This window comes from Colletotrichum scovillei, assembly GCF_011075155.1.
Source record: "Colletotrichum scovillei strain TJNH1 chromosome Unknown Contig00011, whole genome shotgun sequence".
NCBI classification, from domain to species: domain Eukaryota; kingdom Fungi; phylum Ascomycota; class Sordariomycetes; order Glomerellales; family Glomerellaceae; genus Colletotrichum; species Colletotrichum scovillei.
The window spans coordinates 3,898,462-3,922,799 of record NW_023336269.1 but is presented as its reverse complement, the minus strand read 5'-3'; the positions used below and the strand labels follow the sequence as shown (position 1 = coordinate 3,922,799).

Genomic DNA, 24,338 nt, shown 5'->3' with positions numbered 1-24,338 from the left:
CTATCAGTCTCGAACATCAGAAGTGGTTGGAAGTGGACTGGTCTACACCCTGTAGCGATGGTTAAGCCCCTGATGAACCCTATGGTATTACCTGAGCCTTCTGCTGCCCACCACACCCAAACCAACCAGTCGGGGCAAAAAGCGATGCCATAATGGTCAACAAACTACCCTGTTGAGCCATGGGATTCTGCTTCCTCTGCAGTGGTCTGGTCGACACCCAGGAAGCTGGCAGAGCTCAGCGGTCAACTGCACTTATACACCCAACTCGACAATGATACCAGCACTCAACGGCTGCTGTTCAGGAAGGTGAAAAAAGGCTTCACAGAGCAGGCCTGGCAACTGGCAGCTGCCCAGCAGCAGCTGGCTCACCTGAGGGCCTCAAGTTACCAACGCTGCAGTTAGGAAGAGGAAGACTGTTCAGATCGATCCCAACACGAAGTTTGCGAACATCAGGGATATCCATCGGGCTCAAATCGAAGCGGGTGAAAAGGAGGTTATTACGGCTGAATCCAGCGACTCTGAATGCCCTAGTGAGGCTGGCAGTTGTATTGTAGTGGGTGTGGTTGAGGATCAATAGTTAATAGTAATGAGGAGGTTGGGTTGTGATCCCATCGTTTTTGTGGGTGCCAGAAACAGGGGGGTGCCAGGAAGTGGGGGGTTTGACTTAATGGTCAAGTTGATATCATCCCGGCGAAGTCTCCCGTGCTTGATTTCGGTTTATGTATGAAGAGTGAGACAAACGTGCAAGTCAAAAAAGGAGTGCTAAAGATTCTCCCACGCGACACATTTTTTTCGATGAGTACATGTAGGCTGCAAAGCCATATCGTACCTCCCCCCCCCCCCCTCCTCCTTTCCTGTGAAAGACCATCTAGAGAAGTGCATTAAGGATTGAGATGAACACATCTAGAGTCTAAGAACCTATATCGGTGCTTAACTTCATCCCATCACCAGGAGCTGTCTGCAGACAGCAAGTAGACGGGAAGCCGTGCATTCATCACCAGAGGGACACCAAAATCTTTTGTCTCAATACGGCATGGCCATTGACAAAATATGTGTGATATCAAAAGATTGTCTTTGAGTCGTCCCACATTGTCAATCTGATTGCATTTCCATAACCTGCTACACAACTTCCAACGAAGGTGGCAGTATTGCAAGTATACTTTTTGAGAAGAAGAGAGGATCAGGAAAGCCATAATCTGAAGGAAGTATCGTATAGAAAGTCCAATGCCAGTGAGAAAAGACTCCAAATCTCAACCCAATTTTCCATCATTGTGTGTCGGCCCCTGATACGCTCGTAAGTCCAACACTTCAGGTCCGGGCTCTGTCTCACGCTGCCTACGACGACGTCGCCGCCTACGCCAAACGAGATATCCGGCCAAGAGGAACACCAGTATGGTGACTGAGAACAGTGTCATGTTAGGATATGTAAGAATGTGGAGCAGAGATTCTAATGGTCGTTTCACTTACCAATTCCTGATACAAAGCCAAGAATCGCGATACCGACCTCGGTGAAAGTGGGAACACCCTGGGTCATATTGATGTTGATCGCCGGTGGTTGATATTGTTTGACACCATCCCCGCTGCGTAGTGCCGTGTTCTGGTCAGCTGCTGGGATTTGTGTCGCGATTACCGTCACTGTTGGGGGTGCTAAGGTAACAAAGACAGTATTAGTTGGACCTCTCGATGCCGGCGGAGGCGGTGGAGGCGGCGGCGGCGGCGGTGGTCGAGGGGAAGGGGGGGGCGGTGGAGGAGGCGGTGATGGAGGCGGTGGTGGTGGTGGTGGCCCCTCAGGGGGGCCCTCAGGGGGAGGTGGCGGCGGTGGCGATGGCGGAGGAGGTCCTTCTGGCGGAGGAGGAGGTGATGGTGAGGTCGGGGGAGGTCCTTCTAGGGGCGGCGGTGGTTCTTGAGGAGGCGGCGGTGGAGGTACCTGTCGTCCCTGATATTGGTGTTTTTGGTCAAGATTGAGCCATGGTGGTGGAGGCTTTCTGCGAATTAACAACACTCCTGCCATTTTGTTAAGTTGGACGATTGGTTTTCCGTGTTCTCGACCCTAGAGGTGTTTTAGTGGCCCAAGACTGTTACGGCCAATCTGACGAGTTTTACCGCAGCTCAATTGCCTCTCACGTTCTTATCAACACGCTGTTACACAAAAGCGATATTAATTTGACGGGAGGACACGATGCTTTGAAGGGCGAATAAGAGGCAAGAACAATATGGATCGCTCAGCCTAATGGTATGTATCGAGAGCAACAAGTTGCAAGAGAACACAGGGACGCTCGCCGTTGATATTCACTTTTGATCGAATCCTTGTGACAGGAGACTGTGCTTGGAGTTCTACCTAGTGCTGTCGCTGCAACGCTCGGCGCAGGGGAGTCCATCTGAACTTCGGTAGATTGAACTATACAATTGGTTTGGTTTCAAGCTTTTTACACACAAACCACCTACGTCCTTTTGACAGGCATGAAACAGAGTTAAAGTGTACGTCTGATGACCGCGAGACATTGCCAAAAATAGCATGGCTCACAGACGAAGAGCACATAGCGTCGACACTCGAGGCTGCATGAAAGATATTCTTCCATTGTTTTTCAAGATTTTAGTCGAGTAGCCCCGCAGGAGAAGATGGTGTTGGAACTTTAAAAAGAAGCTCCAATTCTCTGTTCGACTCGTACACGCGGTGTTATTCAATCGCTGCAGCTTTTGGCCCATTTGAACTGGATCACTTATGTTTAGAATACTGGTAGCATACGTGAGAAACTGGCTTTGAATAAATACGACGACGAAACTTGAATCTTCGATCGTCGCTAGTAGTGTGTACAAGTCATAAGACTTGAGGAGTTGTCGACACCATTTTACTAGACAGTCGAGACCACTCAAGAGTTTGCAAGTGGTTGAACCTTGGAGGAATTAAGGCAATACTCCCCGGCGCAAAGCTCCTCACGATTACAGTAGGTTCAAATAGCTACCTCGACACTTTCCATCACATCTCGATTGGGAGTTTGAAACATCTTTTGACGTTATGCGACCTCTGTTACAAGGTTCACCTCCGCTTTGTCGCTTTGCAAGAGGCATTCCGGAAGACGGAAGTTGCACGGGCGAGTCACGATCCTAGCTTTAGATGTGCTGCTTTCCAACACATCAGAAGCAGTCAGCTGATGTTCAAAGTGGTCTCATGGTAAAGTTATCAGCGTAAGCTAATAATACCCACCCTCTCCTTTTCTCTCTCTCTCTCTCTCTCTTTCTTTCTTGTCAGATCAAATTCAGCTGCCGCCAACCAAAGCGGAAGTGATGCAGAGATCTGGTTATGATAAATGAGTTGAAAGCCTTCAAACCATAGGTTTGACGGACCGCGCTTGTGGAAAAGAGTATCAGCCTCTATTGGTAAAGAACTACTAGCTCGTAACCTTCGGAGAAGTTAAGATCGCTTCTTCCGTGATGGGCGTGCAGCCTTTTCAGGAAATCGAAGCATTGACCGCACAAGCGCTCGTGTCATTCGGGAGGACCTTGTCAGTTGGTTTCGGAAATATTCTGTCATCGACGTGAGTATCATCCGTGCGATTTGAATGACAGGCTCATTATCAGCAAGCGACAACAGGTGGCGTTAGAGCATGCCGAACGGTAACATCGGCGTTTCTACGCCATATTAGAAATTATCTTAGCCACGAACGTGGAAAGATGATCATGGGAAGGGTCGAGCCGGGGAAACATGTTTCACTTGCGTACCTTTGCCTGTAGGCCTAGTCCACTCAGCTCATCAAACTGACGACAAGGTTGACAGACCACTCGGCATCTGGCAACACGGCAGTTGACTATCCGGGGATGGGTGACGCGTCGGTAAGTTATCCGGAGGCGGCTGAATGGCAAAGGCGCTCTGCCAAAGTTTTAACGGAAAGTAATGGTGCAGTCCGGCGACTTTAATCATCGGGGGTTTCCCGGGATCGGGTGGACCATTGTGGAGATTGGGTAAATCGCGTCCCGCAAAGTAGTAACCGACACAGTCCCATTGGGAACGATATAAATGGGGTCCGCCGATGATAGTAGACCTTATCGGTCGACTGAAGAAATCATTCGCGATTCCGAGGAGAATTTTGCGCTCCGAGTAGACATGTTACATTGTCTGGCGTAAAGTGGTCTAGTAAAATGATCATACTAGGTAGGTGTGCAAATAGCACACGCGCATAGGTACCTCGCTCATCAATTATAGTAGTCACATAGTGTTGAGCTCATCGTTATCATCCAACAAACACAGGCTGCGTTGAACAAATGCTGACCAGGAAGAAACAGGACTAAAATGCCGTGAAGTTCCTGGCCTTCTTTCATTGCCGGTACGGATGCATTATTGATGTTGACCTGCCCTAGATCAACTGTACTCCCTTAGATGATCTACGCTAAGTTTGAACCCATACCTGGTCTATATACTCAGCGATATAATTCGATGAGACCAAGTTTTTTCACACTGCGTTGAGTTTGAACAGAAATGCGCGTCGTTCTGGACAGTTGTCGAAGGTGTCTCACGAGTATGACTCCCAAGTCCTCTTCTGTGTTTTTAATAAGACCTCTAGCACAGAGAGACTAGCATTCTTCTTGTGCCCATAAATTGTGGGGACTCAGTTTCCGTCAGTGCCTGGAGGGCTGACTCGAAATTTTCTGAATAAGCCAGTAGACCGGAGCCTTGGCAGGCCCGGATCAGCTTGCACATCGTTGAAGCCTGGAAGGGCCTTGAAGATCAAAAAAGTGGTTACAGATTCCATCGAGATATTGTACGTTATTGGTGCCTACGTAGCCTTGGCGTCGTAGTTGAACGAGTGTCAAGAACATCTTCCGAGAAAAGCAACATATCTATACCCATTTATCAACCCATGGATTGCCAGTAATGGAAGAGCCACCAATCAAGATGCTCTAGATACCTTGTTATCGAAGGAAACAAATTCTGTAAGTTACAAGTACAAATTGTTTAAAGTTGCTTATATGATCCGGGATGCAAATTTCTTATCGTCTTGTCTGGTCGCTCTATTTCGTCGATTTGATGCGCCATGCAGGGGCGTTGAGCTGCAGAATACGGCTTTCTACTACGTAGGTAATAGTTACTTCGTAGAGTTGAAGGAAATAGCATTCGCCATACCCAAGTGAATCGCGTCATTGCGGGGTCCGGGGGTTTCGACAGAAATTGACGTGGCCCCAGCATTTCGAGACTGACTGCACCCAAGAGGGCACGGGCGCGAGCCAGGCCTGGAATTATGGGAAGCTCGAAGTCGCGGCTTTTCTTCCAATCTCTGTCCAATGCCCTTTGATGCCTGCCTTTTCTTCTGTGGTTAAATGGATCCCAAACCAATCCTCTAGTGCCTTGACCCTATCGCTCTCGTCTTGACAGTCTTTAACAACACGGGTCTTTCCTCCCAGATTCTCTTTCAAAACCGAGCCTACCAACATCCTCTTTCCGACAATCGCCTCGTCACCTTCAGCCCCATCGTCAAGAGTTTCCCTCTTTCTGAGAAACTTAACAACCAATGGACAAAATCTCTGGAAAGAATCGGGTGACGTGCTTGTGTACCAGTTCATGACTTTGAAGTCCGCTTCCAAAAATTCCTGCTCGGAGAAGGCGTAAAAAGAGTTCCACTGCTTCGCTGGTCCATTTCGATACTGGTAAATCCAGAGCTTCGAAGCTTCTGTCCGAAAAACTTGATTCGCAAGGTGGTCTCGCACTAAGCGGACCTCTTGATTACCAAGATTTTGCAATGCCTGATCATGCTTCAAGGGAATCGGCTTGGTAGCGCCGTCGCCTCCAAATGCCACATCGATCATGTAATGGGTTCTGTCTGGGAAGCCTACAAGGCTGAGCATGTGTGTCCTGGCGAACATGAGCTGATGACCTATAAAATGGAAGATCTACCAGACGTAATACAGTTACTTACTAGCCGATGTAGTCACCGCTAGGCACACCATCCTTCCGCAGTCGAATTCGAACCCCAGTCATGTATGTCTGGAACCCAAGTGCTCTCAGAATATGGTGCATCAGAATACTGACTTCCATGCAGTAGCCACCTCGGCCCCGACCGCCTGTAACTAACTTCTCAAACAGCAGCTGAGGGTCTAGCTCAACCAGCCGTGATTCGGAGTAGTGCAAAGACAAATTTTCATAAGGAATGGTTGAGATGATGTGCACGTGGAGGGCAGTGAGATAAGCTAGATTACGAACCGGCTCGTTGCATTGCCGGTACTTTGTAGGGAGACAGATAAGCTCTTCGAAGAGAGCTATCTGCTCCTGGTTATAAGCTGATTTAAGCAGTCCTGTCATTATCAGGTAGAGTTGCCGGAGAATGATGAAGGTCGTTGAGATTCAAGTTGTTACTGCGAAGTTACATGTGAGTAGGTTGCAGTGCTTGAACTTGGTCAGCATCGGGGTGATCAAGGATTGTTGAGTCACACGAATTCTACGCCAACGATCGTCCCGGTGGAACCCGAAGGTTTGCCAACACTAGTCCAAGATCGATTCGAAAACTGATTCTCAAGGCATGAATGGTTTGATTCAGTCCTACATCAACTCAAGTTCGATTATTAATTACTGCTGAGCATAACTAACATTATTCGTGGAGAATAGAGACATTGCAGCGGTCCTTTAGTAAACATCATGATATCAGCGCCACTGTGCGGATACCTACATTGGCCACGAGCTGTCATCGCCTGAAAATCGCGAGCTAAGAACATAACGTTGCCTCCCTTAGTCACTTTGCCAAACCTCTCAAAACACGCTTTAGCCGGTCCGGTTATGAAACCAATAATTCGAAGATATGATCAAAGCTTCATTCGATCTTTAGCGTGGACAGCCCAGATGCGAAAAGTAGACGAGTACTTGATATCAGTACTTACCTACTTAGTTGATCAAAAAAACGCAGCCTGCTGGAGAGACCCTTAAGTCCGATCGACCGATAGACAACGGGAATGTAAGAGGTGGGTTCCGCTTTTCTCTACCTATCCTCATGAGAAGGATGGCCAAAATATGTAGGAGGAAGAAGGGGAAAGATCCTCCACTATTGGCGACAACATTGGCAACGTCACGTCATTGAAGGCCCAGCTCCAGCCTACGTTGGGGCAATATCGGTTTGGTTCTGTACTTTAGCAGCTTTTGGAGTGCACTGGAGCTTTAATCTGATTCGTATTCTGTCTCAATGGATACCCATCGTTGCGTCATTGTTCAGTTCCAGAGCACATGGTCGTAATATCTCAAGTACTTACTTTGTCGTCAACATACTATAAATGATCCGCATGACGATTGCCGGGCGAAAGAATTACTTTGGCCCCTAAGTGTTCATCTGATAACGGATTAAAAGTCGGCCCTGGCCCGAAGAAGAGGTGCAATGTACCTCGTGGCGAATGGTGCTGGATCGAAATCAAAGAATTCGAAGCAATCACTCGATATTCATACTCCATTCAAAAACTCACTGATTGGGGGCTCATAAGAAAGACGTTCTCATTCGTAAAGATATCAATAGATAATATTTACATTGAAAAATTCAGAAGGCTGCAGCACTCTTTGACACGAAAGTAGGCTTGCCTAGATAAATAAGATAGTATGCCTGATCGGGTGAGTCACAACAAGAAAGCCTTTCGAGTCCGTTTCTTATTAATCTGAGGGGCTTTAGGCATTGTACACAGCAATATACTCAGCCTGGAGAGTACCCCCAGAGATTGTGTTCGCAAGAGGCGTGGTGCTCCCGTAGTTGTTGTTCGGGAATGCACCGCCAATCGCGAGATTCAGCAGGATGAAGTGGGGCGAGTGGACCGCCTGGGTCCAAACGTCTGCGGGCAAATCCGTCTCAACAACTTGCCAGAAAAGGATGCCATCAACGAACCATCGCACAGCCTCGAGCTCAGCGGTGCGGTCAACTTCGAGGGTGTAGGTGTGGAAGTTGCCCTGACAGGCACTGTTGGGGCATTCACGACTTCCAACGAGGCCATCAGTCTCTTTGCAGGGACCTCCGGGATTCACACCGCAGTGCATGACACCCCAAACGCGGTTGATGCCGTTGACGTTTTCCATAATATCAAATTCTCCAATGGCAGGCCAATTCCTTACATCAATGTCAGTACAGAACTTAAAACCACCCGCGTACTATTGTTACTCACCAATAGTTGCCGCGATATGCATTTCCCAGAGTCCAAAATGCTGGCCAATAGCCAATACCATTGCTACCAACAACGGGTAGATTAAGGCTAGCTTGGACACGCATCTTGCCACCAGCTTGAGCCATGAAGTCGCCACGCTGAGACTCAATACGAGCAGATGTCCACGAACCAGATGAAGCTTTGATGGCTGTAATCTGCAAGGCTCCGTTTCCGTTGAGGCGAAGATTATTGACACTGCTGGTATAAGTCTGGATTTCTCCGGTACCCCAGTTGGCAGGTCCACCAGGATAGGAAGTGCCGGTGTCGATGATCCAGTTGCCGGTATTGGGCAGACTGTTCGCAGAGCCGACAAAGTCGTCACTCCACGTGAGACTGAAGCCAGGAATTGTTGGGACTGCACCATGAACAGCGGTAAGGCCAACGGCAAGAGCCGCAACGACCTTGTTGATCGCCATTGAACTGAATCGTGATGGTGGCGTCGTAAATATCACCCGTAGAAGCCGTGAATCTAATATCGCAGAGAAGCAAGGTGCAATTAGAAATCAAATGAAGCAAAGTAGGTGTATATGAGTGATTTGGTTGTCCTCGAACCTGCATATTGATCGTCCTCATTTCTTGAGAGACTTCCTCTTATTTTATACTCTCGAGAATCTGTATCATGTCACCCTTCTGGTTGGCCTGCAGCCGTATGTCGTTGTCCTGGGCTTCATTTCAGCAAATTGGATTAACTGGGTCGGCAAGTACTAGAATCGACTAGCCCTACACGTATGGTGGTCCATTACAACACAACGCGGGGACCACTGCCGAGAACCCCACGATCCATGCATGGTGTTGTCTCCTTTCCACCCCACACGCGTTCACATGTCACTAGCGAACGATGGTAAAGTACACGGGCTGGAAACGGCCCTTTTCAACGAGTCACACCCTCCTGGAATGTTACCGTAAGACTTGAAGTTGGAGAGATCCATTGCGCAAACGGTGGACTGGAGAGGGTGGCCAATATCGATTCGTCTAGCCCCTAGGATGCCCAGACCGACAGTTCGTCTGATCTTGACTCCTGACAGGCATAGTAGCATCGGGGTTTCCCTTGGCAAGATTCTGAGTCGTCGTACCTACCCCAGGTATTTAATTGGGCATCAATTTTCAAAAGAGCACATACAGAGATGAGCTCTGATCCGGGCTGCTGAGAATGCTTGCGAGTCACATGCGGGCAGATCGAACGCATTTTATTTTTATTTCACCAGTGTCCAGGGAGACGCGTTTCGCAGTTGCTGAAGGTCAGGTGCGGCGTGCTAGATGAGTCTTTTAGAGCGACAGTATACTTCATACTGGCTGGCCAAAAAGGGAGAAAGACAATGAGACTTTTTTAGCGGAGACAAGAAGCCCATGATCCCATGTGGTGTTGAATGCAACCCCATACGTCGGCTGGATCGTCTTGTTTTTCCACCTGCTCGGCTCGGGGGTGTCGGCAGCGAGAGCGAGGGGGTCAGCACCTCCAGAGGTGGGTATCAGACTGTCTGTAAGCAGTAGTTGGGGTAAGCAGGAGGCAGAGGAGTGCCAACGATGCACACCCTGGTATATGCCAGTGTCAATCTGGTACACAGCACCAGGCACGCGAGACGCGAGACATTTGCAGGGCGATATGACGCCCCAAAATCACCTACTGCGGTAATAGCAAACGACCGTTTAAGCTTGTTTCCCCGTACCTGTCGATCGGTCAATTGTCGGTTTCTTACCCCTCATTTCACATGACTAGGGAGCATTCATATTCCTCAAACTCCCCCAGCTGCCCAATTCGGCTCAACGGCCGACCTTCTTCGGTGCTTTGCCGGCATCATTCAGATGTTTTCTCTGCTCATGAATGACCTTCTCGTTATTGCCCCGCTCGAAGCTTGCTCTCGAACCCCTGAGTCAAGCAGTCCAAGATCACGCGGGGACGCGGAGACATGAGCTGCTTTGGGGTTGACGAGGGTGGTGAGCAAGGACCAGCCCCGGCCTGAGATGCGGAGCACCACGCCCGCGGGACCGAGTGCACAGGGTTTGAAGTGACATGGCAGTAAAAACGAAGAGAGAAATTAAGAAGACCGTGGTAGGCGTAAAATTTCCCCACAACGGTCCGAATCTCGGTCTTGAAATGCCGCTGCGCCATCACGAGATCCAGGAGAGCTTCTAGTAAGAGATTTAGAGCCGAGACAACCTGCATGAGGATAAAAAATGGGGCTTTGGAAAGCATGGGGTATTGTGAGTGTCACATTTGACGCGCACCTATGATGATAGCTCAGTCAAGCTGGCGCTGTGCCTATGCTGAAGCTTTTCATGTGGACTCCATGAAGATTGCTCTCACTGATCAATTTTCGCTCGGTGTCATGTCGGTAGCAGGCAGAATATTCCAATGTAGAGGCACGCCGACGAGGCAAGCATCTGCACACGTGTCGAGAGGATGCTTTTACGTTGTCAGTTCTCCGGCCACCGTGTCACAGTTTAACAAGCTCCAGTTGGCAGATCCCATTACCCACTCGCAACGCGATGATAGCTAAACCTCCCCTGCGGTCATTAACCTATTTCATCGACAGGTCGTGCCGCAATGAGATATGTTCATCGTCTCGCATGACCGACTGTGCCCAAGGGAACGCGAACACAACGATTCGTCCGAGAAGCCTTTCAATACCGCGTGCCGTCTCCGGGCGTCATGCACACCTCGCCCGAAATGGGAATGCACGCAAAATTTCGGCCTTGAATCTCGCTTACACCCAGTGCACAAGCTGTTCATTATCAGGGTTTCGAGTGAATATTTCAAGAACATGAACATGAACACGGCCTGGTAAGTGGAGGTGCTTCGGTTCGTCCCGCATCTGACGTGCAGGCGTGGCGCAAAGCTGGACGACATGGTTTTGTGCCAACTATGCTTTCCATGATCGATGCGATTTGGGCCGTAAGATTTGATAGACACAAAAAAATCTCTTACAGTGCGTTGCGATTGCATAGAATTGGTTTCATCAGGCACGACCCTCCAGAACGATTTCACAATCTGTATTGCTGGCGAAGGTCAGTTCACCTTGGATGACGTGAGTTGGTAGATGATACTTGATCGTTCACTAAGGTGATTATCGTCGGAAAAGATGTAGAAATAACGCTATCCTGCGTCTGTGCTGCAAGAAGAGCGCCCAAAGTTCTTACAGCCTTCCGCTGGCGCAATGCCTCACGCATCAGTCTGAAGCATCGACCGCTGCGTGGACGGCGCAGTGATTAAACTACGGATCCGGTGGAAATGTGGTTTAAAAATTGTTTCGAGTCAGTGGAGGGTGCAAAATCCGTCCCCTGTCTGTGTTCAAGCTCAGTAAACTAATTGAATGTCAAACTCCGCAGGATGGAATCGGCGGGACTATTCCGCCGGTTTGAGGAGGCTAGACAAATCTTCGGCGTGGCTGGCAGTAAGAACCACCTCCGCCATACCTCGGCACAAATCTCAGATGCACCCAGATACATTAAACGGGCTGATTCTGATCCGATGCAGTGGGGGTTCCCCGTTTCACCGGAGACTCGGTCTTTGTAATCGGTTCTCTATTAAACTAGACTCGAATGACGCCTGGGGTTTCGATCTCCTATTGTGGGACTGTGGCGGCCTTGCGACGGCGTTTTGTCCATGGAAACAGCGGAGTCGAGATCTAACTCAATTGGAGTATCTCATAAGAGTGTATTGTGATTCATCATTCAAAATTCACCACAACCTCCTTTTTTCGTAGAAATCGGACTCAACTCATTCAGTACTTGGCTTCTTACTCTACATTCCAAGCGAAGCAGATTCGCAATTGACTTGACTCTAAGTAAGGTACTAGAAAGACCAACATTCGAACACAAGAACCATGTCAAACTCGGTAATCGCGAAGCCATTGACGTTGGCATGTGGTCTGAGTCTACCCAACCGCCTCACGAAAGCGGCGATGGCCGAGAACATGGCCGATGGCGAAGGATTACCTTCCCCTGCTTTCCACTCACCTTATGCTGAATGGGCCGATGGTGGTTGGGGATTGGTCTTGACTGGTACGCAAGTTGGCAGCTCTGGATTGATCAATCAAATACGGCGAATCAACTGACTAATTCACGTGGATAGGCAACGTGGAAGTTGACCAGAAGTACCTTGGTTCGCCCAAAGACATTGCATATAACGATTCAATCCCGTATGAGCGGCAGCTGGATGCCTGGAAGGCCTGGGCAAAGGTCTGCAACAAGAATGGCACCCCGACCATTGTCCAGGTCAACCATCCTGGCCGCCAATCTCCCCTTGGCGCAGGCAAGCGTGGCTTTTTCGAAAAGGCGATTGCACCCAGTGCGATACCTTTAAACTTTGGACAAGGTCTCATCGCGCGTCTTATCAGCTCTTTGGTCTTCGGTACTCCTCGGCAAATGACTGTTGCTGATATCAAAGATGTTGTTCGCCGCTTTGCCCGGACAGCTAAATTGGCGTCGGACGCCGGTTTCGCCGGCATGGAAATTCATGGCGCCCACGGCTACCTGCTAGCTCAGTTCATGTCCGAAAAAAGCAATGAGCGAACCGATGATTACGGCGGATCACCGGCCGCTCGTGTCAAGATTGTTGTTGAAATCATCCGGGCCATTCGTGAAGTGGTCCCGAAGACCTTCTGCGTCGGAATTAAATTCAACTCAGTTGACCATCAGTCCCAATCTGAGCTCGATGATTGCATCGAACAGCTCAAGTTGATTACTGATGCTGGGGTTGACTTTTTGGAGGTCAGCGGTGGCACCTATGAAGACCCTCTGGTAAGTGGCGACTAATCTTGTACCGAGAATGCCTTTGAAGTTTGGACTGGGATTTCAAGCTAACCAACGTACTCAATAAGATGGCTACGGGGGTTGCCGATGAAAAGAAGTCGGATCGCACAAAGGCGCGCGAAGCTTTCTTCCTTGAATTCGCCCGAGCGGTCCGTCGTGACTTCCCAGACGTTCCTTTGATGGTGACTGGTGGCTTTCGTAGTCGTCAGGGGATGGAGGCGGCCCTCGAAACTAGAGGCTGTGATCTTATCGGACTAGGCAGGCCTGCAGTGTTGAATCCCGCACTACCAAAGAATACCATTCTGGCAGCCACTGTCAAGGACGAGGACGCGAAGTTGTACGTGCGCAAGATCGAGGCGCCATGGTTCACTAAGAAGTTTGGACTCAAGGCGATTGGTGAGGGCGCTGCAACGGTAAGTCTCACCCCGTAGAGATGGAATATTGCTGCTTTTTGTGACTCGACTGACGCGCGTTCACTTAGGCCTGGTACGGCGCTGAAATACGTAAACTTGGAGGAAAGGCAGATTAGGAATTGGGATTCATTCAAACTATACCAAGAGTTTTTGATACCACCAACAAAGGCCGAGGAATCGCTGCGGATGTTTTCTTCTTGCACGTCTGTTCCTGATAAGCTACGCATGTAATTTGTGGGGAGGGTGAAGGAGGCCACAGCCTTAATGAAATGCACGATAGATTCTAATCACATTCAGTCTTATTCTCATGTTCTCGGCGTCTTACCTAAGATGCGTTGTGACATCTGCTTTTCATTAATCAACAAGTCTTGCCTTCCTGCTTCCCGGAAATATGGATGATCAATTTCGGCAAAGTTCACCTCCGGCCCAGAGCCAACGATTGCGGGCCAAGCTCCAAATTGCCTCTTCCCCTCATCCTCCGCACATCTCCTAGATTTCCGGGTTTCAATGGGATAACGGATTATTATCCTACACGCTGGGGACTCCAATTTCGATACCACCTTCCACAGACCTATGACTTAATTTCCAACATTGCGTTTGTTTGGAAGCAGGGGACAGGGGACTGGAGTAAGCCTCTACTACTTTTGGTCTGGGGGAATCGTTACGACCCTTCGGAAACTTAGGCACGCAGATCCTGCTTGGTCACCTATTTCCGAACTGAGAATATGACTGCGTGTATAAAGTAGCTAATCGGGACTTTGAAGTGTAACATCCCTTTGCGAAGACTACATTCCATGTCACAAATTCAACATGAAGATCAATATCTCGTCGTTACGGAACGTTGTAGCGTTGGCGGGGTTTGCTCGCGCGCAATTTCAAGACTTCTTCAACATTACAGAATTTCCAAAGGAGCAGAAAGACAACGTCACGAGATGGATGAACGATGCACGCACGCTTGCAGGCCCAGACCTTTACGCGTACTTTGCACACCGCTGCATTCTCGGCCAAGTCTACCCTGAACTTTCCTCCGCTACACAGATACCAGGGTTCATTGCCCCTCACGAGGTCTTTGACCGATTATACTATATTGGACAGAGCGCTGTCTCAGCATGGGCTTACGATACTGGCGATGGTCTCATAGTCTTCGATGCGCTCAACAACGCTGTCGAGGCTGAGGGCATTCTGATACCCTCTCTCGAGAAACTTGGATTTAGTGCCAGCGACATCAAACATCTCGTTATCACCCACGAACATTTTGATCATTACGGAGGGGCCCGATGGCTCCAAGACAACTTTTCCTTCGCTACATATGCCTCAGCTGCGGCTTGGGAAACTCTATCGCAAACTCAGGACGGACCGATCAAGGACAAAACCATCTCAGATGGTGACCAACTGACCATTGGCAATATCACGTTCAACTTCTTTGTGACACCAGGTCATACGCCAGGCACTGTGTCATCGATCTTTGAGGTGTCTGATAAGGGTGCAAAGCATGTCGCTGGGTTTTATGGCGGTGTTGGTATTCCAAGCAGTGCGTCAGCCAAAGACCAGCAAATCGTGTCTTTGAACCGGTTTGCGGACCTAGCAAAGGAGGCGGGCGTGGATACACTTATTGCCAGTCACCAGAACCAAGACCGAGCGCTTTATCACTTCGATCTCCTAGATCACAGACCAGACGGCACTGAACACCCATTTGTGATCGGCACAGACGCCTTCAATCGATATCTGAAAGTGAATGGACAGTGCGTGAGGGTTAAGGCTGCTAGAGATGGGCAATTTCTGCAAATCTAGTAATAAGTTTGTCCGAGACAGGAATGTCACTTGCAGACACATTACATATCTTTATTCACAAACCTCAAACTATCGGTGCTTTCCCCAATAAGGTATTGTACATTCAATTTTCTTCATGCACAGGAAGGTTGAGGTGCTTGAGTACATTATATACGGAGAGGTAAAATAAGAGAACCGAATTATCATGGACCTCTTGACATCTCATGCAGGCAGGCTTCCGCTGATGGACCAGTACACGTTGTAATTGAAACCTTGAGCATCGTAGAAGGGACCAAGGTTAACGGTCTTGCCACCCGCCGTCGCCGTGAAAGCCAATCCCGTCGTGCCAGTTCTCTTAACCGTGGCCAAGTTCATCGATGGGGTAGTAGATAGTGTTTCGCTTCCATAATTTCCACTCAGAATGACTGGTCCATAGGCGATTGCGGCGATGGTGGGGTTGTCGTTAGCAGGAATGACTTGCAGCTTCATAGGTAGCTTCACAACCACGGTATCGCCCGAGACCCAGGTACGGTCGATAGAGGCGTATGTTCCAGCGGCACTGCTTATGGCTTGGCCATTCACGGTAACTTGAGCTCCCGAAGCCCATGCTGGAATTCGGACACGCATGGCCCATTTACCAGCGCCCGCAACCTTTAGCGTCGTTGTGTCACTGCGGGGAAATTCGGTTGTTTGGGTGACAGTGACGCTACGCTGAGTCCATGTTAGAACTGAGGGTATGAAAAGGTTTACGTAGAGCGCAGAGTTGTCGTAAAAGTAGATGGAGTCCATGAGTTTTGTGTTTGTTTCCAGTCCAGTTCCTTGGCAGCACCAGAATGAGTCATAGTCCGTACTCCAGGTGCCTCCGCCCCAAGCTGGACCGACGCCACGACGTCCACCGGGGTTCAAAGGGGTGAAGTATGTGACATGCCCATGGCCATCAGATGGATTCTGCTGACCCAGCAAGTGGTTGAGTAAAGCACGCTCGTAAAAGTCAAAGTAACTCGTCGCACTCGGATTCGTCAACCAAAGCTCTCGCGTGAGCTTGAGCATGTTGTAGGTGTTGCAAGCCTCGCAAGTGTCCTGGTTCAAAAACCCAGCGATGGCATTGGGGAGCCGAAAGTGCTCCGCCTGACTGTTTCCGCCAATGGCGTACGAATGCGCGCTAACGGTGATGTTCCACGCGTTACGGGCGATGTCCTGGTATCGACTGGTCCCCGTTGCTTTGTACTCGCGGGAGGCACCAATCCATTTCGGAACTTGAGTGTTCGCATGCAAGCCATTAAGGCTATCCTGATTCGAAGCTAGAGGATCGAAAATGGCGGCATGGTCAAATCGCTGTGCGACAGTGAGCCATCGTTGATCCCCAGTTTGGTGGAAGATATCGGCCAAGACTTCATTCATTCCTCCAAACTCTGTAGCCATCATGGCTTGCATCTGGGCATACGTGAGCTTCCCCGTGCGGGAGTCGACCCACGCTGCCATCGCGAGGAGAACGTCTCGCGCGTTGGTGTCACCAATGTGGCGCCAAACGTCGAGCAAGCCAGCCATGGTCTTGTGAATGGCATAGTAAGGAACGTTGCCGTTGCTGAGACTGCGGTTCTCAACAGCAGTGATCTCAGACTCCGGAAAGCCAGAAAGGTAGCCGGTGGTAAAGCCGACTTTGCTGTTGTTGTCTTGGCACTTCTTCAGTTCGGCAGCAAAGTAAGTGGCCCTATTTTTGCACTCGGTGTCGCGTAGCTGTGCGTAGCAAAATGCCCATGCGTTCAGAAAGTGGCCTTGGAAGTGAGTTCTGAATGGAAAATCCGGGGCATCCCATCCGCCGTTCGTCGCCGCGTTGTTTGTTGACAGTCCATGGTTCTTTCGGAAGTTGTACAGCAAGCGCTCAACATCGACCCATTTAAGGTACGTCAGCGTGCGAGCCTGATTGTCGAAGAAGCGTCCACTGCTCAATGTGACCTGGCTCATGTCGAAAGCCCAAGCCGAGACACCCTTCTCTTGATTGACAGGAGGCACGGCTTGTGCGGTCACGCCCAAAACGGACGATCCTACAAGTATCGCTAAGGACGCTAGGCGTCCCAGGCTTTCTGTCGTAAACCACATTATCGCAACGAACTGGGCCAGAGCTGGGCACGGAAGTTTGATACCGAAAATTCAATGGAGGATTCGAGCTTTGGAAGCTGTCATTCTGTGCCGATGTGAGGCAGCAAAGAAGTGCCAATGATTGTTTTATAGTAATCGCTGAGTAAGTCAAACCCCCCACTTCCTGGCACCCCCCTGTTTCTGGCACCCACAAAAACGATGGGATCACAACCCAACCTCCTCATTACTATTAACTATTGATCCTCAACCACACCCACTACAATACAACTGCCAGCCTCACTAGGGCATTCAGAGTCGCTGGATTCAGCCGTAATAACCTCCTTTTCACCCGCTTCGATTTGAGCCCGATGGATATCCCTGATGTTCGCAAACTTCGTGTTGGGATCGATCTGAACAGTCTTCCTCTTCCTAACTGCAGCGTTGGTAACTTGAGCCCTCAGGTGAGCCAGCTGCTGCTGGGCAGCTGCCAGTTGCCAGGCCTGCTCTGTGAAGCCTTTTTTCACCTTCCTGAACAGCAGCCGTTGAGTGCTGGTATCATTGTCGAGTTGGGTGTATAAGTGCAGTTGACCGCTGAGCTCTGCCAGCTTCCTGGGTGTCGACCAGACCACTGCAGAGGAAGCAGAATCCCATGGCTCAACAGGGGTAGTTTGTTGACCATTATGGCATCGCTTTTTGCCCCGACTGGTTGGTTTGGGTGTGGTGGGCAGCAGGTAATACCATAGGGTTCATCAGGGCTTAACCATCGCTACAGGGTGTAGACCAGTCCACTTCCAACCACTTCTGATGTTCGAGACTGATAGACCAGCAAGTCGAGCCTTCTGGTAACAGTCCAGGAAGTTCCTTTTACCTATAATGGTAGAGTCGTTCCATTGAGACAAGTAACCGAGCTCCTTCCGATAGGCTGACTTAACAGGGCTGAAGACAGACTGGTCAAGTGGCTGGAGGACATGAGAGGAGTGTGGTGGTAAGAACAGTAAATGGATATTGTTAATATAGCAATTCCACATGAAGTCTGTCGTCGTATGACTCCATGCCCATCCACAATCAACAGTCGAGCCTCGCCCTCAGCCTCGGGCATAGTCTGTGGGATAAACACCTTCTCTAACCATTCAATGGCAGTTAAGTCTGTAGTCCAGCCATTATCTGTTGCTGTAAACTCCCACCCATCGTATGGAACCAGATGTAATGGAAACCACTGTTGTTGGACCGTCTTCCCTTGAAAATGATAAGAGGACGAAGTGCCCTACCCAAGGCTGAGATACACTCAATGATAGAGACCCATGCCCTCGACCCAGGTTGTTTCTTGCGAACAGACGTCGTCTCAGCCATGCCCAGCACTAACCCATTAGCTCCTGACCCTCGAGGATGCCAGTCTCATCCATATTATATCTGTTGGCTGGTTTGATGTCCTTGATCTCAGGGATAGCAAGGAACTTAAACCAGTTCCTAATGACCTCAGTAGATGCCCCATTAACGCGTCTAGAATCGATGGAACGACTTCTCTGAACCTTAATGATAGGGTTCCTTCTCACGAAGGCATAGATCCAGCCTTTTCCTAATGGTTTGGTATCCCCAGCAGCAGCCAGAACTCGCTCTGCGAATTCCTTCACCTGTTGGTGCGTTGGTGCGAGGCCCAGCGAAGCCTGAATGCGAACCCATTGTGCCAGCTTACTCTCCTGGTCAGGAGACAGCCTCTGCCAGTCAGCAAAAGCCACTTTCCTAGTCTGACCACCTTGGAGACGTAGTTGGAGGGTTGATCGTGGTATCCCATACTCCAATGAGGCTCTCTTTTGACTCTTGCCGTTTGAGATGTCCTCGAGAGCCTGACGAAGCTGATCTTCGGTATATTGAGGCATTAGATATAGAAGAAGGTATGTGCAAAAAATGAGCCCATTTGGACTCGAATTGAAAATGTTGTGATAAAAGGAGGTTGGGGGTGGGCATTGCGTTGTGGTGGATTTTCGCGTTTTTGTGGGTGCCAGAAACAGGGGGGTGCCGGGAAGTGGGGGGTTTGACTTACCTTGAGTAAAATTGAATCAGCCCGCCGTCCTGATGCTTCCCCATGGGGAGCAACAGCGTCCTTACACGAGGCAAACCTCGTGATACTGCATACCCCACTATCAGCTCGTTCAACGACTGGTGCGCATGGTCGGTTGCGGAGGTGAGGTTACACTCATGAACTGATGGTATGTTAAGCGCAGACTTGTGCAGGCTGGCCCCTAGTTCGCCTTCCCCGCACGATAGAGTGGATGCTGACCACAAGTCGATTGGCGCGGTACTTCGAAGCTTTTCTCGTAGTTCATGATTAGCCAAGAAAGATTCTCCGTGAGGTTTTTCATTGGATGTAACCGTTGGTGGTTAGTATGGAAGCGGACCGAGAACGGGGAATAGCGTAACAGTCAATGTTCTGTTGTAACCACACCCTAGGCGATGGAATTCCAAAGTGCAGTGCAGGTCATCTTGAGGGTGCATCATCTAAATGTTGAGCGAAAGGAGGTCTGCCCATTCTATCAAATTGTTAGTCGGTCCACTCGTGGTGCCGGCACAGCCGATTCAGTGGCATGGTGGATGCTGTAGGCGAACGATAATTGGGACGCATGTCCTTAGTCTTTATCCATGAGTTAGCCACTTTATATCAAGAATACTCGGCCAAGTCCACAACGCGACTTCGTCCCCATAACCTCAACTCTCATTAGGCTGCTACGACTCCAGGAAGGAAGGAGGACATGACCTGGGTTACAATTCAAGCGCGTAAAAGCGCACATCCCTTTTGGGAAATTGGTGATTTCCAACGTAGGTTGTCGATCTCACTTAGAGCGATGTTGAGATGATGAGAGTGAAACCCTGACGGCAGGTAATTTTCGTTGTGATACTGGCAAAATAAAACTTTGCCAACCTCCTAAGATGCCCAAAGTGCTCTCGGAACAGCCTTCTCCGCCAACCTCTCGACTTGATGCGGGGCTAACGATATCGATGACTTTGATACCACCCGTTTAGAGCTGATACTTCTTCAGTCGACTGCGTAATTAGTCGGCGACTTTTGCAAAGACAGGGATGCTTACACTCCTCAGGTTTGATCTTTTTCAACACGCCGACTAGTTGAGTATGGTGGAACATGTTTCGACGTCTAGGAGGCTGACTGATACATAAATTGGTTACTATTGGTTAAAAGTTACATAAATATGATGCCAAATGGCCGATATGTGTCCCAAAGTCGATACATAGGCCTCTGATTATATCTTAATGTTTTCAATCAAGTACAGGGGGAGGGCTTTGAAAAGGGGTTATACAGGCATGTTGGAATTATACATATTCTACAACTTTCCTTTGTGGTAGATTTCTAACTATGTATAGACGTCATGCCGTAGTAATGGGATAGTGCATTGTTGCATCATTGAATCTTCTGCGAAGCAGATTTGCAGGGTGTCTCATCCATAGATACATATGACAAGCGGATGTACTGTAATCACCGTTGCCTAGTGGTATTGGTGCCCTACATTGGTAAGTAGCGCCACATGTAGCGTGACGACAAGTTGCAAAATCACAGTCGCCGAATGGCAGCATGTGCCCGCAATGAGCCCTCGTATCAGCCGTTAATGAACTGGATGGATGGGTCACTGTCAAACTCAGTTCCAATCTGTCTCTCAGTGAAATGCCAATGAGATGCTTGCATTGTGACAGCGCGAGACCTGCGCATACCATCATAACGCTATCGCGCCTCCAAACCATCTGTTCAGGTGATAGGCCTTTTTCTTGCTTGCTTCTGAGTTTGAGCTTATAGGCTCATAGAATCTTTGTGAATGGTCTCTCAACATGCTTACAACGAGTCCATTTATACTATATCATGTGAAATAGGTATTAGCAACAAGTTTCTCCAAAGGCGGTAACTGCATGATGAAAGACCACATGTCGGCTACGTCAATGGTCACAATAAAAATGATGAATTCATGTTTCGCGAGGACTTAGCTAGTGACGTCATGCCTCCCGAACTCAAGTTGCCTGCACTGGAAATATCTGTTTGACCCTGCGTCAGCGACCATCGTCGTCTGAGATGCCTCAACAAATGCCGACAAGATTCATCAAGGCGGCGGCCATGGAAGACTTGACGTAGACACAACATATCGATGAAGCGGCTCATGAAATTCAGGATTGGGGTTTCTGCAACTGCTAAAGGTTTCCACTAGAAGGATTTAGATTTAGGCCTTGCGTGAAATAAATATGAAATACTAGGTCAACAAACGAAAGATCTGCTACTACTTCTAGATGGCCGGCTCTTCGTAACTCAGCTGACTTAACGAGGTACCAACAACCAATGATGTGACTTCACTTCCAACTCAGCATCAAAGTTGCCCGATGGATTTTCACTCGCTGTTCGAGAATACAACTCTACCTGGTGTTATACCAATAGCGATCGAATTGCATGGCGGTTTTCGTATCGAAATCACGATATTGCGTTGAGCGCGTGCTTGGGGCACATTGCGCGTATTGTGTAGTTAAAAAGTGTACCGTATCGTGTGATTTCCCTTGAAAGCGCGATCCCGTTAAGGTCGATCTTTTGCGCCTGTAAAGCCGGAAAAAAAACCACCACACATACTAATAGCGATTACAGTGTCCACGATCTGCTCGGTTCGAGTTGGACTAACCTTTTTCGGTTTCTCAATTCGTCGAACTCAAATGCTTGATTAAAGCCTGGCTGGAATTGACTAGGCTACAAGAGGAGAACATGCTCTCAGCTTCGAAGGTTTTGTTCAACTCAATCTCGAAGTCTGTTGGGTGTTATTGGATTGGGGGCTTCCAACAATTTCCAGCCTTACAACATATCAAAATAATATAAATTATGGAGATGTACGTCTATTCGCAATCGAATCCCTTGACCAAGCGCTGTGAACGGCCTCTTGAGTACATTATTAGCCCAGACTCTTGAGTCCTTACATGATCATTGAGGTTAGCAGGCCTATAGCCACCGAGAAAGTACTATCTTTGAACAATTTCGTTGAATTCAGTGCTTACTTGACCGGGAATATCCATACAAGTAGCACAATCTGGCCGTGAGAACATGGGTGAAAGATTAGCATAGGTAGTTGGTGGGCTCGATCGGAGTTCACTGGTCCCCCGAACCGAACCGAGCCGAAGAACCGGTCCGGCGGGAATCAATCCCCGACTATCTTGCGGTGCGGGCTCGAAGTGTGTGGGGCCGGAGCTTCACAATTCAAAAATGAAGAGATTCAACCTATATCTAGTCATCCACACCAGAAAATACTACAAAGACGCATGGACAGAACGCGACCAACACATTATTTCACTGCCTTAACGTATTGGGTGTTCTGACTGCAAACCCCACGCCGACAACTAAAGGCTATAAGCACCTGTCTAACTCAAACCATACCTCCGAAAACCAAAATGGCAACGCGAACACAGACTGTCGATCCAGTAGATGTGAAGAGGACCTTTGCTGCTCAGTTCGAGAGCAAGGATCTCGTCACATTTGACGCAGGCAAACACTACGGAGATTGGCGTGATGAGTTCCATCAAAATGGCTGCGTCATCATTAAGAATGTCATCAGCAAGGAGCGTGCTCAGTACTATTGCGAGAAGCAAATCAAATGGTTGAAGAAATTTGAACTTGGCTTTGACGAAAAGGATCCTACTACATGGACTGCGGATCACCTTCCAGTCAGTTTCAAGGGAGGGTAAGGTGAACCCCTAATTAGTCGATGAAGGACGGTTGGGACTAACATCTCTTATTATGATTGTAGCATGTATTCTGCGTACGGTGCGTCACATGAGCAAATGGCATGGGAGGCTCGTATGGAGCCAGCCGTCATCGAAGTGTTTGAGAAGCTTTGGGAAACCAATGAACTTATCACGTCTTTCGATGGCATGAACATTTCACTACCAAATCGCAAGGATATTGTGTGGAGTCCATGGCCGCACTGCGACCAAAATCCAGAGAGAAAAGGGTCAGTCGCATTATGAGAAAAACGTCCCAAAGCTCAAACTAATTTTAAGTAGCATGCAAGCTGTTCAAGGGCTTTTGAATTTCGCACCAAACGGCCCAAATGATGGTGGGCTTGTTCTGATGCGTGGCTCAGCTACGCTTTTCGACGAATTCTTCGCCCACAAGCGCGAATCCGCCAACCATGAGGATGCCCCACCCCCAGAGATAAAGTTCATGGACCTTTTTCTCTTCAATGAGAAGGATGTCAAATGGTTTGAAAGTAAGGGGTGCGAACTCTTCAAGGTGAACATGGCACCCGGTGATTTTGTATTGTGGGATTCGCGGACCATGCATTACGCCCGATTCCCCGAAGGTGATCAGATCAGACACGTGCAGTACATTTGTATGACACCACGAAAATTCGCCACGGATGAAGCTTTGGAGGCAAAGAAATATTGCTTCGATAATTGGTTTGGCACGACACACTGGCCTCACTGGTAGGTTTGAGACCATCCAAATCTTCTGGTGATCCCCCGCGCACCCGCTCACAAGGATTAGCAATATTCGCCCATCACAGGATCCCCCCAAAAGAAACGGCGAGGTCTGTCCTAAGCACCGTATAGAGCCCTTCGAGAAGCCTCAGATAACGGATAAGCTGCTACAGTTGGCTGGAGTGAAGGATTATTAGTCATTGCACACAGAATCTGGGATTCAATATTGAGAGAAGATCTCAGGCACTCAGTGCATACTTCAGTGACAGAGCTCACCATCTGATTGCTGTCAAGCTACCAAGTGACCAAGATAATGGAAAGATGGGATAAGAATGTACTTCAGCGTCCACACCGCCGTGACATGTTGAATTATATAGTTTGCAGTGACAACAACCCAATTGAAATCGCAGTGGCAGCACTGCAAGTTTCAGACATCGTCCCCGATGGCCACTTGCAAATTGCGCAAATGAAGTACTTCGGAAGGAGTAAGTTCGTGAAGTGCTTCAAAGTACTTGACTGTGGAGAAATCAAACCAGACTCCGAGTCAGCCCCGTGGACAAGGCTTAGCGAAACCAAAGGCGTCGTGTTGAGTCTTGAGGCCGGCACGATAGGTAAAGACAATGGCGGACTTTCCAACGCTTTGAGTTTATTAGTCTGGACGCTATGTGCGACGGCTTGCGTGCACAGCATCCCATGACACGTTCTGTGCGACTC

General features: G+C 49.0%; 6 protein-coding genes across 6 annotated transcripts; 3 read left to right on the top strand and 3 right to left on the bottom strand.

Moving 5' to 3' along the window:
• Positions 1–5,232: 5,232 nt before the first annotated feature.
• Positions 5,233–6,292, bottom strand: HER10_EVM0002844 (uncharacterized protein; the record flags this gene model as incomplete). Its single annotated transcript, XM_035472538.1, has 2 exons — positions 5,233–5,830; positions 5,910–6,292. The coding sequence occupies 2 exons, from the start codon at positions 6,290–6,292 to the stop codon at positions 5,233–5,235; spliced, it is 981 nt and encodes a 326-aa protein (XP_035326649.1).
• A 1,341-nt stretch (positions 6,293–7,633) lies between these two features.
• HER10_EVM0010458 (glycosyl hydrolase family 16) lies at positions 7,634–8,576 on the bottom strand (the record flags this gene model as incomplete). The annotated part of the gene is made up of 2 exons (XM_035479917.1): positions 7,634–8,066; positions 8,122–8,576. 2 exons carry the CDS (start codon positions 8,574–8,576, stop codon positions 7,634–7,636), a joined length of 888 nt encoding a protein of 295 aa, XP_035327230.1.
• A 3,408-nt stretch (positions 8,577–11,984) lies between these two features.
• HER10_EVM0010107 (NADH:flavin oxidoreductase/NADH oxidase) lies at positions 11,985–13,441 on the top strand (the record flags this gene model as incomplete). The annotated part of the gene is made up of 4 exons (XM_035479577.1): positions 11,985–12,162; positions 12,233–12,900; positions 12,981–13,325; positions 13,394–13,441. 4 exons carry the CDS (start codon positions 11,985–11,987, stop codon positions 13,439–13,441), a joined length of 1,239 nt encoding a protein of 412 aa, XP_035327209.1.
• Positions 13,442–14,135: 694 nt separating this feature from the next.
• HER10_EVM0004092 (uncharacterized protein) lies at positions 14,136–15,116 on the top strand (the record flags this gene model as incomplete). Its single annotated transcript, XM_035473746.1, has 1 exon — positions 14,136–15,116. The coding sequence occupies one exon, from the start codon at positions 14,136–14,138 to the stop codon at positions 15,114–15,116; it is 981 nt and encodes a 326-aa protein (XP_035326749.1).
• A 144-nt stretch (positions 15,117–15,260) lies between these two features.
• Positions 15,261–17,195, bottom strand: HER10_EVM0011708 (uncharacterized protein; the record flags this gene model as incomplete). Its single annotated transcript, XM_035481131.1, has 1 exon — positions 15,261–17,195. One exon carries the CDS (start codon positions 17,193–17,195, stop codon positions 15,318–15,320), a length of 1,878 nt encoding a protein of 625 aa, XP_035327328.1. The 3' UTR covers positions 15,261–15,317.
• A 5,400-nt stretch (positions 17,196–22,595) lies between these two features.
• Positions 22,596–23,821, top strand: HER10_EVM0005066 (uncharacterized protein; the record flags this gene model as incomplete). Its single annotated transcript, XM_035474691.1, has 4 exons — positions 22,596–22,885; positions 22,952–23,155; positions 23,208–23,630; positions 23,692–23,821. 4 exons carry the CDS (start codon positions 22,596–22,598, stop codon positions 23,819–23,821), a joined length of 1,047 nt encoding a protein of 348 aa, XP_035326832.1.
• Between the last annotated feature and the right edge of the window lie 517 nt (positions 23,822–24,338).